General features: G+C 35.8%; 1 protein-coding gene and 1 long non-coding RNA gene across 2 annotated transcripts in view; both read left to right on the top strand.

The window, feature by feature from the left end:
- The window catches only part of LOC105525414, a 104327-nt gene that overhangs the window by 23040 nt on the left and 67662 nt on the right, over positions 1-13625 (top strand). The gene's annotated exons all lie outside the window — the stretch shown is intronic.
- Positions 9319-9659, top strand: LOC105525411 (putative 60S ribosomal protein L37a). The gene has a single exon (XM_011961022.1). The coding sequence runs from the start codon at positions 9319-9321 to the stop codon at positions 9595-9597; it is 279 nt and encodes a 92-aa protein (XP_011816412.1). The 3' UTR covers positions 9598-9659.

The following is a 13625-nucleotide window of genomic DNA, read 5'->3' on the forward strand; positions in this document are numbered from 1 at the left end:
ACTTTAAGTTCTATGGTACGTGTGCACAATGTGCAGGTTTGTTACATAGGTATACATGTGCCATGTTGGTTTGCTGCAACCATCAACTCATCATTTACATTAGGTATTTTTTCTAATGCTATCCCTCCTCCAGCCCTCAACTCCCCAACAGGCCCTGGTGTGTGATGTTCCCTGCCTTGTGTCCAAGGGTACTTGTTCAATTCCCATCTATGAGTGAGGACATGTGGTGTATAGTTTTCTTTCCTTGTGATAGTTTGCTCAGAATGATGGTTTCCAGCTTCATCTATGTTCCCACAAAGGACATGAACTCATTCTTTTTTATGGCTGCATAATATTCCATGGTGTATATGTACCACATTTTCTTAATCCAGTCTATCATTGATGGATATTTGGGTTGGTTCCAAGTCTTTGCTATTGTGAATAATGCCACAATAAACATACGTGTGCTTGTGTCTTTATAGTAGCATGATTTATAATCCTTTGGGTATATACCCAGTAATGGGATTGTTGGGTCAAATGGTATTTCTAGTTCTAGATCCTTGAGGAATTGCCACACTGTCTTTCACAGTGGTTGAACTAATTTACACTCCCACCAACAGTGTAAAAGCATTCCTATTGGGAGAAAATATTTTAAAATTATATACCTGTTAAGGGACTTGTATCCAGAATATATAAAGAACTTGTATAACTCAATAATAAAAAGACAAATAGCTCAATTTAAAAAATGGACAAAGGGTCTGAATAGACATTTCCCCAGAGAAGATATACATATAGCCAGCAATGACCTATAAAGGCGCTCAGCATTCTTAGTAAGGAAATGCAAACCAAGACCACAGTGAAATACCAATTTACACTTACTGGAATGGCTATAATAAAAAGGACAGACAATTATAAGTTCTATTAAGGATGTGGAGAAACTGGAATCCTCGTCAATTGCTGGTAGGAATATAAAATGATACTGCCTACCAGCAAACTGGAAAACAGTTTGATATTTCCTCAAAAAATTAAATATACCTTACAGTACAACAATTCCACTTCTAATTGTATACCCAATAAAAATGAAAACATATGTCCACATAAAAATTTAATCTTCTTAGCAGCATTATTCATAAGCCAAAAAGTAGATACCACCCAAATGTCCATCAGTTGATGAATTGATGAATAAAATGTGACATATCCATACAATGAAATATTATCCAAAAGAAAGGAAGTACTGATACATACTACAACATGAAGAAACCTTGAAAACATGCTAAGTGAAAGAAGCTAGGCATAAAAGACTAGGTATTATATAATTCCATTGATATAAAATGTCCAGAATAGACAAATCTATAAAAACAAAGTAAATTAGTGGTTGCCCAGAGTGGGAAAGGGGGAGAATGAGGGAGTTTCTGTTAGTGGGTGTGGTAGGCAGAAGAGTAGTCCCCAAAGATGTCCACATTTTAATTCTAGAACCTGTGAATATGTTACCTTACATGACAAAAAGAACTTTACAGATGTGATCAAGTGTACAGGTCTTGAGATGAAATTATTATCTTGAATTATCCGCTTGAATATTTAATCACATGAATCCTTCAAACTAGAAAACCTCTCCCAGATTTGGTCAGAGAGAGAAATGTTAATAATTAGATACAGTGTTTCTGGCTTTGCAGATGCAGGAAGGGGGGTCATCAGACCAGAAATGTGGGTGCCTTCTAGAAACTAGGAAAGGCAAGGAAATGAGTCTTTCTAAACAGCCTCCAGAAAGGAATGCAGCCTTGCAGACACTTTGGTATTTGCCCAGCGGGACCATTTCAGAGTTCTGACTCTAGAAGTCTAAGATAATACATTTGTATTGCTTTAGCCACTAAGTTTGGAGTAATTTGTTGTGGTATCCATGGAAAACTAATGAAATAAGTATGGGATTTCTCAGTGATGAAAACATTCTAAAATTATGTAGTAGCGATGGTTGTGTAATTTTCTGAATATGCTAAAAACCATTAATATGTATACTTTAAGTGAATGAATTTCATGGTATGCGAATTACATCTCGATAAAGCTGCTTAAAAATAAAGAGCAGCAAGGGAAAACTTTAAGCCAGCTAATGTATGTATAATTAGAGTTCACAAAGAGAAATCAGGAAAAAAATAAGGGTCAATAAAGAAATAGTAATAAAAATGTTGAATTTTGATGAAAACTACAAATCCATAGATCCAAGGATCATGGTTGCATTAGTCTGTTCTCAAGCTACTAATAAAGACATACCTGAGACTAGTTAATTTATAAAGGAAAGAGGTTTAATTGACTCACAGTTCCACATGGCTGGGAGGCCTCACAATCATGGCAGAAGGCAAATGAGGAGCAAAGTCATGTCTTACATGGCAGCAGGCAAGAGAGAACTCCTGCAGGGGAATTCCCTTTCATAAAACAATCGGATCTCATGAGACTTACTATCATGAGCACAGCATGGGAAAGACCCACCTCCATGATTCAGTTACTTTTCACCAGGTCCCTACCGTGACATGTGGGGATTATTACAATTCAAGGTGAGATTTGGGTGGGGACACAGAGCCAAACCATATGAATGGTGAACCCCAATCACAAGAAATTTGAAGGAAACTACACTAAGTCTCATTATAATGAAACTGCTCAAAACCAATGATAAAGAGTAAATCTTACAAACAGCTATAGAATAAGGATGCATTATGTACAGAGAAAAAAGATAAGGATTCAAACCAATTTCTCTTTGGAAATGCTACAGATGATAAGACTGGATCAATATCTGAAAAATACCAAAAGAAAAATACCATCAACCTAGAATTCTATACCCAGAGAAAATCTCTCTCAAAAATCTAGACAAAATAATCGCTTTTTCACACATAGAAGACAGAATTATTTATCGACATTAGACCTACACTACTAGAAATTCTAAAGAAAGTCTTTCAGGCAGAAGTAAAATAGCACCAGTGGAAATAGGTACCTACCGAAAGAAATAACAGCAGAAATGACAACTACGTTTCTTATTATTGAAACCTCTTTAAAAGACAACAAATAATATTAGGTTAGTGCAAAAGCAATTTCGGGTTTTAGATTTTGCCATCACTTTTGTTAGTAAAAGCTACAATTACTTTTGCACCAACCATATAATATGCTGTGGAGTGAATATTATAAGTAAAATATATGACAAAGTGGAGTTTACAGCATATCATAAGTAAATATATAACCAAAAAAATAGGAAGGGAGAAATGGAAGTATATAATTTAGGGATCTTCTATATAAACTAGTATCACTTGAAGTTACACTGTGATAGGTTAAAGATGTATACTATAAACCCTAAAGCAACTACTAAAATAGCAAAACAAAAGTTATAGATAATAAACAAAGGAGATAAAGTGGAATAATAAAAATAATCCAAAAGTATGCTGAAAAAGTGGAGAAGAGATAAAAGAATAGGAAAAATAGAAAATAAATAGCATGATGTTAGACTTATTTAACCATATCAAAGGTTAACCTTAAATGTACATGGGATAAACACTCTGATTAAAAGGAAGATATTATCAGATTGAATGAAAAACAATAAAAAATATATGCTGTCTACAAGAAACACAGTTGAGTTTAAAAGTAGAAGGATGAAGAAAGATATACCATGCTAACGCTTATCAAAAGAAAGCTGGAGTGGCTAATATCAGAGAAAGTAAATTTCAGAGCAAAGACTATCACCAAGGATGAAGAATGTAATTTCATAATGATGGAAGAAGAAATTCATCAAGAAGAAATAACAATTCAAACATTTATGCACCTAATTACACAGCCTCAAAATGAATAAAACAAAAACTGCAGAATTTAAAGGAGAAATCCACAATTATAATTGGAATGATCAACACTGCTTTCCCAGTGATTCATAAAACAAGTAAATGGAAAATTAGTAAAAATATAAATGACTTGAAAACCACTATCAACTAGACTTCCCTAAATGACATTTATAGAACACCTTACTCATGAGGTACAGAATACATGTTCTTTTCAAGCATATATTCTAGGCCATAAAACACATTTTTACACATTTAAAAATTAAAACCGTACAAAGTATCTTCTCTAACCACAATGGTGGTAAATGAGAAATAAGCAACAGAAAGATGTACGGAAGATCTCCAAATTTTAAAAAACTAAACAGCATACTTCTAAGTCACCATAATCAAAGAAGAAATCAAATGAGAATGTGGAAAATATTTTGAACTAAATGAAAGTGAAAATATACTAAAATTTGTGAGATACTGATAAAACAGTACTTACAGGAAAATTTATAGCATTAAAGAAAGGTCTCAAATCAATAACCTAACTTTCCATTTTAAGAAACTGGAAGAAGCTAGATGCAGTCATGCATGCCTGTAATCTCACCTACCTAGGAGGCTCAGGAAAGCGGATCACTTGAGCCCAGGAGTTTGAGGCCACCGTGTGATCATGCCTGTGAATAGCCACTGCACTGCAGCCTGGGCAGTACAGTGAGACCCTGTCTCTTAAAAAAAGGAAAAGAGAAGGAAGAAGAAGAAAGGAGAAGGAGGAAAGAAAGGAAACTGGAGGAGTAAGTGAATCTCAAAGTATGAAAAAGGGAGGAAATAATAACATACCAGAATGTTTCAGAACAGATATCAGTGAAATATTAAACAAAACAGTAGAATCAATGAAACAAAAAACTGGTTTTTAAAAAGATGAGTAAAACTGCTAAATCTCTAGCCAGAATGATAAGGAAAAAAATATAAGTCACAAATTACCAATATCAATAATGAGAGAAGTTACAGTGCTACAGATTACACTGATATTAATAAGGATAATGAGGGAATATTTTGAATAACTTTATGCCAATAAATTCAACAACTTAAATTAAATGGACAAATTCGTTCTAAAAGACTCAAACTAACAAAGCTTACTCGAGAAGAAATAGATAGCCTGAATAATCATATATTTATTAAAGACATTGAATTTATAGTTAAAAAACTTTCCATGAAGAGAATGACAGGCCCAAGTGACTTCACTGAGAATTCTACTAACCTTTTAAGGAAGAAGTAATAACATTTCTCTTCTAGAAAATTGAAGAGAAGGAAATACTTCTGACTTCATTCTATAAGGCCAGCATTACTCTGATACCAGAACCAGACAAAGACATTACAATAAAAGAAAATTACAGACTAATATTCCTCATGAATATAGATGCAAAAACTCTAAGAAAAAGGAACTCATAGTTCTTTACTAAAAGCAAACCCCAATGCCTCTCTTAATTCATTTGAGGTTTTTGGTAGAAAGCCACATGCATTTATATTTCTACTAAAGTATATACTATAGATATGCATTTTGGTCTTTGATGTTTTTGTAAGAAACTGATTCAGTGTAAGGAAGCACTAGAACATAAAAAAGCCACAAACAGAAGTGGCTTTGTCCCCAGGGAGCTTTTTCAGCTGCCTTCACTATGTGTAGATAGGAATCTGGTCATTTCTGCTAATATATCATTTAATTTATTTGACAGTCTGAATAGGATGTAACTTTAAGGTAAACTCAATTCTTTGTTTCTTTTGGCAATCACTTTTATGTTTTTTAATATCAGAAGTTATTACCTCACTTAGTCCTAGGATTTTAAATTCCTCTGTGACTATTCTAGAATGTGTATATATATATATATATTTTATTATTATTCTTTAAGTTCTAGGGTACATGTACACACAGGTGCTGGAGAGGATGTGGAGAAATAGGAACACTTCTACACTGTTGGTGGGACTGTAAACTAGAATATTTTTAATTTATGATATTTAGACAATATTTCACTTACCTTTGTCTTATTTCTCTTGAACTCTGTTAAGTTTTATACAAATGAAGGTAAAATAAATATACCATATCTACATTTTAAAATTGATATGATTTATATTGTATATCTTGCTGAGGACCCAATATACTGAAGAAACTTATTCAGTGCTTTATATTGCCTATGAATTTTTCATAATAATTTTTTTTTTAAGATGGAGTTTCACTCTTGTTGCCCAGGCTGGAGTGCAATGGTGCGATCTCAGCTCACTGCAACCTCTGCCTCCTGGGTTCAAGCGATTCTCCTGCCTCAACTTCCCAAGTAGCTAGGATTACAGGTGTGTGCCACCACACCTGGCTAATTTTTGTATTTTTAGTAGAGGTGGGATTTCACCATGTTGGCCAGGCTGGTCTTGAACTCCTGACCTCAGGCAACCTGCCCGCCTCAGCCTCCAGAGTGCTGGGATTACAGGCGTGAGCCACCACACTCAGCAATAATCGTAATAGATGAATTTTTTTGTTTGTTTTGAGATGGAGTTTCGCTCTTGTCACCCAGGCTGGAGTACAATGGCACGATCTTGGCTCACTGCAATCTCTACTTCCCGGGTTCAAGTGATTCTCCTGCCTCAGCCTCCCAAGTAGCTGGGATTACAGGTTCCCGCCACCATGCCTGGCTAATTTTTTTTTTTTTTTTTTTTTTACTAGAGGCGGAATTTCACCATGTTGCCCAGGCTGGTCTTGAACTCCTGACCTCAGGTGATCCACCCACCTCAGCCTTTCAAAGTGCTGGGATTACAGGCATGAGCCACCACGCCCGGCTGATGATAGTCTTTACTCGTAATATTATGAAGCAAATATATGTTATTCATATATTGTTTTACTGTAAATATTTTGGTTAACTTTTGAATTTATACTAGTCTATCATAAATCTTCAACTGCATTATTTAAAGGATACACACAGTAACATTCTTGATCCAAAGAGGAATAAATGATTTTATTTGGTTATGTTTTAGTCTTCATGTTTAACTCTTCTTCCTAACCACATTATATACGTTTAAAAAATAAAGATTGTAGCAACATTACTAAGTTCCTGCTGATATTGTTGTTTTTTTAATATCACCACTTTTAATTTTGAAACTCATGTAAGTTTCATACTAAATTAACTCACAAAATCATATGGGTTCTATGAAAAATATATTGCAATTTATTGTTGCAAATGTAGTATTATTAACACTATTGGTTCAGTAATTATTTAAGATGATGTCATGATTAAACTATGTGTCACTTAAGAGTGAAGCAAAAAGCTGTTTGGTGAGATATAGAAAATTTTATTGTGGTAATTCAGAGTGCCTTGATTAGGCATGGAGATAATAAACAAACTAAGCATATAATTGGAGGAAGTGCCACCTTTACATAATAGCTCTGCAAAGATTATATTCAAATAATTATCCTTCACTTATAGGCTAATAAAATAATTAAGATAACAAATATGATCCTAAAACTGTTTCATAAAATTACTACTATAACAACAACAAAAATCATCCTATTTACAAACAATAATAAAAATTATTATTACTCCTAGTACCACAGTTTGTTGAGCACTTATTTTGGGCCACTCATTGTATCCATCAGGCAGTATATACTTTATTAAATTTAATCCTCACCTCAGTACCATGATTTAAGAGATACTATCCTCATTATACAAATGTGGAGCAGTCCCTCTGTTTTCTTTTGTGGAACCACATCTCCTCTATTGTTTATCCATATGGCTTAGGTAGGGTTACCCCCAACCCCAGATTGCAGAGAGGGCAACGAAGCTGAGGCCTGGCCAATTTAAGAAGCTCATCCCACTGGCCACAATGTTTGCTTTAATGGGCACATGACCTAAACTGAGCCAGTGAGGCCTTTCCCAAGTCTGTTTCTGGAACTATTGTTGTTTCCAGTAACAAATGGCCTATCCCAGACAAGACTGCAGCAATACACGTGGAACAGGATGTGAGATTCAATTGCTAGTATACTTGTACTAATAGCACTTATGCTGTGTGTGGCTCTAAAATCATGGCAGAAGGCTGAAAACATTCATAGGCATGCCTGAGCCCTGCCCCTGTAATTCTTGTGGGCTACATAAAGTAAATGATTACAGTGCTACCTACTTCAGCCTCATACTAAGCCCAAATATCAGTGAAATAATGTTTTTTATATTCAGGGTATTTTTTTTTCTGATACACATTAAAATGAACACATAACTATGAAGAAAGCTTTATCTATGTACCACCTAAAATAATTTCATGTCTTTCAGTGGTCTACATACCATATTTGGGGAAATACTGGACTAGAGAAGATGTCACATTTTCTCCTGTGTTATTTAGAATGCTGCTTTTATTTGTACATTTGTGTTTAAAGTCATATCTTTACATTTATAGCATAATACTTCCCTTCAAAAAAAAGTCACTGTGAGCTATTATAGGGCGAAAAAGCACACCTAGAGGAAGGAAGAAACTTCTGGATTGTATTTTTAGCTCATACTTTGAGCCAACATGGATATGAAGCAGTGATGAGGTGGTTCCTTTTTGCACATCTAATGACGTTTTTCTCTTGTAATCTATACCATTTCTCTACTCACCAGTAGCTTGGGCAAAAGGAGGCTACATCCTCAAGACTCCAAGTTAGAATGTCTTTCTCTGACTCTTCCTGTTCAAGTAGAACCTTTTGTTTTTGTTTCCGTTTGTTAATTCTCTTAAACTGAACTCATGAAGTCAGGCCAGTGTCTGTTTTGTTTACTACCAGATCTGCAGCACCATGCCAGTGAGCAGCACAGAGTAGGGGCTCAGTGAATATTTGCTGAATGAATGAATGAGCATTCATATAAGGGTTTGCCAGGTGGGCAGGTCAAATATTGTAATGGCTGACTGAGGCAGGGAATAATTATGAGATGTCTTGGGGCTCGTAAGTACTTTTCCCTTTCACAGTGTTGATCCTTGAAATATGTTTATTGAATAAATGAGTTAATGAAAGAACAATCTGTATTGTTCTCTTAAAGACATTCATATTTTATTGGATGTTAAAGGAATATTTTAAAGAGAGACAAACTCCCTTTTTGGCTTAAGGTTGTTGGAAACCAAACGGGGGTGAAAGAGGGGACAAGAGGATAGAATGGGCAGATTTAAAATGAAATGTGTTAAATATCTTAGAAGTAACTAAACATATTATCTATTAATAGTAATTTAATCATAGAATAACAGTGAATGTCTTAAACTAGCTCCAAAATCAGTTTTTGTCTCTGTCATAAAACTGTGATTAATAAGAAACTCATCTCATCCTGGAAAATGCTTCTTGTAAGATAGGTATTTTGGTACACAATGCACCAAAACATTTGTTTCTATTTACTTTGAAAAAAATCCCCTTCAGAGATAGCATGTAGAGAGCAGCCACCTGTTCAGGATGGCACTTTTGAATTGTTGTTTTTCTGAACTCTCCTGACTCTGTAAATGTTAATTTAAAAAATAAGGACTGTGCTCTCTGGGCTCGGACTTAGTGCGCGGCGACATGGCCAAAGGTACCAAGAAAGTTGGGATCGTCGGTAAATACGGGACCCGCTATGGGGCCTCCCTCCGGAGAATGGTGAAGAAAATTGAAATCAGCCAGCACACCAAGTACACTTGCTCTTTCTGTGGCAAAACCAAGATGAAGAGACGAGCTGTGGGGATCTGGCACTGTGGTTCCTGCATGAAGACAGTGGCCGGCGGTGCCTGGACATACAATACCACTTCCACTGTCACGGTAAAGTCCGCCATCAGAAGACTGAAGGAGTTGAAAGACCAGTAGACGCTCCTCTACTCTTTGAAACATCACTGGCCTATAATAAATGGGTTAATTTATGTAACAAACAAATAAAAAATAAGGACTGTTTTCCCCTTTTATCACGTTCATTTATCAACTGTGTCATAAGGATATACTTATGTTGTAGTATACATTAATAACAATTAAGTGGCAATTGAATAACAAACTAGTTGCTGAATTCACTTGTTTTTAGTCTGCCATCAGACTTTGGAAAAGTAATTAAATGTGTCTTACCTTTCCCCAAAATAGCTTTGAATGTTCATGAAATTAGGAGCAACTCAGATGCTGTTTAGCTAGTTAGAATCCTAGTAGTACTGGGCTGAGGTACAGTTGAAGGTGAAGGAAAAGTATGTATGGCAGTGATCTTAACTCCTATACCCACTAGTCCAGTTTGACCCCTAAGGCTCTGATACTACACAAGTGGAGGTAGATCCAACTATCACCAGTAGATCCAACTTAACCAACTAAGCATCTCTTCTGGGTGAAACTATATTGTCTCAACACTGATACAGAGTTTTAAAGGACTGTCTTCATGTGAATAATCTCACAAAAACCTCAATTCAACCATGGAGGTCAACGAGGCAAGTCTTATTATCCTATCAGTTTTATTTTACTGGTGGCAAAACTGAGGCTCAGACTGACCTCAGTCTGATTTAATTTGATTTGATTTGAGACCATGTAATAATTGGATGGTAAAGGTGGGACCTGAATGCATACATTCTGATCCCTCTTTATATTACATTAATCATTTGATTTTTCTGGGAAAACACAGTATAAGGAGTTAAATGAAGCTATGTATTTCACTTATAGTTGGTAGAGTGTTAACTCCTACTCTCTTGCAAGATTTTGCCTTCAGTTAAAATCCTTTTACTTAAACAAAATGACACCAAACAAAACCATCCTTATAATACATAATATGCATGTGAAGAACAAAAGAACAACAATCCTGGTTAGAAAAAAATATTTTGTGTTTCATTACACAGCAATTCTGAAAGCAAATAGAAATGATTATGGGCCGGGCGTGGTGGCTCACTTTCAGAGGCCAAGGTGGGCAGATCATGAGGTCAGGACATCAAGACCATCCTGGCTGACATGGTGAAACCCCATCTCTGCTAAAAATATAAAATATTTAGCTGGGTGTGGTGGCAGGGGCCTGTAGTCCCAGCTACTTGGGAGGCTGAGGCAGGAGAATGGTGTGAATCTGGGAGGTGGAGCTTGTAGTGAGCCGAGATTGCACCACTGTATTCCAGCCCGGACAACAGAGCGAGACTCCATCTCAAAAAAAAAAAAAAAGAAAAGAAATGATTATAAACTGGCCATTTTTCCTGTTACCTTATTTGATGGTATTTCCTTACCCAATCTTCAAGGTCTCCCCATATAAAGAAAGCAGGGTAACATCTGGATTTCAGAGAAAATTAACCACTTGTTAAAGCTGTCCAATTACTCTGTTAGAAGATATCATTACTAAGATATTAAAATGGAAGTACCAGTGCTTCCTTCTTGAGATCCTATTGGAATGAGAACCTTCTGGATTTTATTCTGTAGTGTCGCTTTTGTAACTTTGGACACATTTCTTTTAACCTTTCCCAACTCACCTAAAACATGTCTCATAGAGTTTTATTTTGAGTTTAGAAAGACTGATATTTTTGAATTAAGAGGTGGGATGAATGGAAATGCTATTCCTAAAGAAGCTTGAAGGTAGTGAAATTATTGTTTTTTTCAACTTTCTTCTCAGGAAGGTCAGGGAGCATTTTAAACAACTGATAAGTAAATGGTGATTTATTTATTCATTAAAAATTTGTTGAGTACCATGTACCAGACCATGACCAGAACCTTCTTCTGCTCCCTGGTGCTGTGCTATCAGACAAGAACTCAACAAAGACTTTATCTCCATTATGGAATGTGAGTGTACAATGGCCATTTGCAAGAGTTTTGTCTTGCTGTGTTGTCAGAAGTAGAATTTTCTGTCTCTCAGTGTATGATTAGTACTTAACCATATCCTGCCTTATTACTATTAACTGTTTCACATGCATTTGCTATCAGAAAGTAAGGTCCTTGAAGGAGGAAACTATGGCTTATTTCTCATCCGTTTCTCTACTCAGTAAAAAACAGGAGTGAGGGAGTCTTTACCTGGGGGTCCGTGGATGAAGGGGCTTCACATAACTTGTAAGCTTTCTGAAATTGTGAGAAAAAATATTTTTCATGTGTAGTTTTGTATGAATAGGGCCCATTATTTTTATTAGATTCTCAAAGGGGTCAGTGGCTCAATGCTACTATAGATTAATCACTCTACTAGGCTTATGATAAATATTTGAATGGTAGAAACTGCAAGAAGACAGTTAGTACCTTGATGTATGAGACAGCATTGTTATGATTGGAAGGCATGCTTTTGGATGGCTATCAGTTTCCCAACACTGAAGATATTAAGTTAATAGCTGGATACCCCATCAATTATAACATTGTTGGGATTTTGATGTACTCTTTCTGTTCTGTGATTCTGTGATAATATCAATCTACACTAGAGAATACTTCTAATTCTTCACCACCCCCCATCTCCATTTTTGTGTGACTCACTCTTTGAATTATTTATACATCTAAAGAAGCTTTTTTTTTTTTTTTTTTTGAGATGGAGTCTTGCTCTGTCACCCAGGCTGGAGTGCAGTGGCACCATCTCGGCTCACTGCAAGCTCCGCCTCCCAGGTTTACACCATTCTTCTGCCTCAGCCTCCAGAGTAGCTGGGATTACAGGCACCCACCACCATGGCTAATAACCAGAGGCCTAGAAATCAGGTTTTGAGAACCATGGCCCTAAGGATATGTATGAAATACTGAATAGCAAGTAGGGAGCTTGGTATGAACTCAAGAAAATAAAGAGAAGGTAGAATGATTTTTGAGGTGAGGTTAAAAAAAATCAGAATATAGTAGTTGACAAGTAGGTTGGCACAACTGCCAACAGATTAAACAGAATAGGATTTAATTGAGTACTAAATTGAGCTGGTTACCTTTAAATTTAGGCCTCTAAGCAATTTTAGTTTGTGTTGCAATTTCACTACTTTCATTCAAAGAAATTAGGACAATGCAACTCCAGAGATGAGTTTCAGAAGTGCAAAGTGGTCAAACCACATTTCGTTTTCAGGTACATTCACTTTCGGATATGTACATATACAAATTTGTGCATGAGTATATACATGTATGCAACATGTTCATGCCTTGATACTCATGAACATATGGATCCATCCACATGAATATGTTTGTTTATACATATACCAGTTGTAAGGATTATTAAACAAATTTCATAGAAAATTTTCACTTGTAGGGAAATAGAGTATCTCAAGTAGTTGAATATGTAATAGGTGAAAAGGATATTTTAGGCAATATATCAATGCTACTTTCAGGGTTAATGTCAAAAAGCAACACAGGATATATAAGGGACTGAATATAGGCAGAATACAAGCTGACAGTGTCATACCAAGAGATAATTTAGGTAAGAGAAGTCCAAAAGATATTCATTGTAATCTAAAGGAAATTGGCTATGTTATATGCTACGGTTTTCCTTGGAAAAGTGTGGTTATTAAATCATCATCACCAACAGCTCTACTTTGTTGAGTTGGGCCTGGGGCCCTTTAATTAAATACTTCCTCAAAATGTTTTCTGCCGATCTTATGAACTGGCTGTTTTATTTACTCTTTAGCGTTATGCATAATCTCAGGTAGCATCCTTTAGCTTTTGCATTTTTGATGAGTGTGGCATTGCTATTTTTACATGGGTTTTGTAAAGTCCTTTGAGGAATGCAGGAGTACATGGAGAGAAGAAGATGGTGGTGAGCTTCTTCCTTTAGTTAATTCATCCATTCCCCAATCTCACAGAGACCAGTATAAAGTTGTACCTATAAAAGCTAACTGATTTGCCAAGTGTTTTTGCTCTGAAGGGACATCACTTATTTTTAGCAGCAAAGAAGTGTTAGGAAGGGGAGGGAAGCATACCTCAGAAGGACAGATATGAAATGAAGCCCA

The sequence above is a fragment of the Colobus angolensis genome, unplaced genomic scaffold (genome assembly GCF_000951035.1).
Source record: "Colobus angolensis palliatus isolate OR3802 unplaced genomic scaffold, Cang.pa_1.0 Scaffold531, whole genome shotgun sequence".
Taxonomy (NCBI): domain Eukaryota; kingdom Metazoa; phylum Chordata; class Mammalia; order Primates; family Cercopithecidae; genus Colobus; species Colobus angolensis.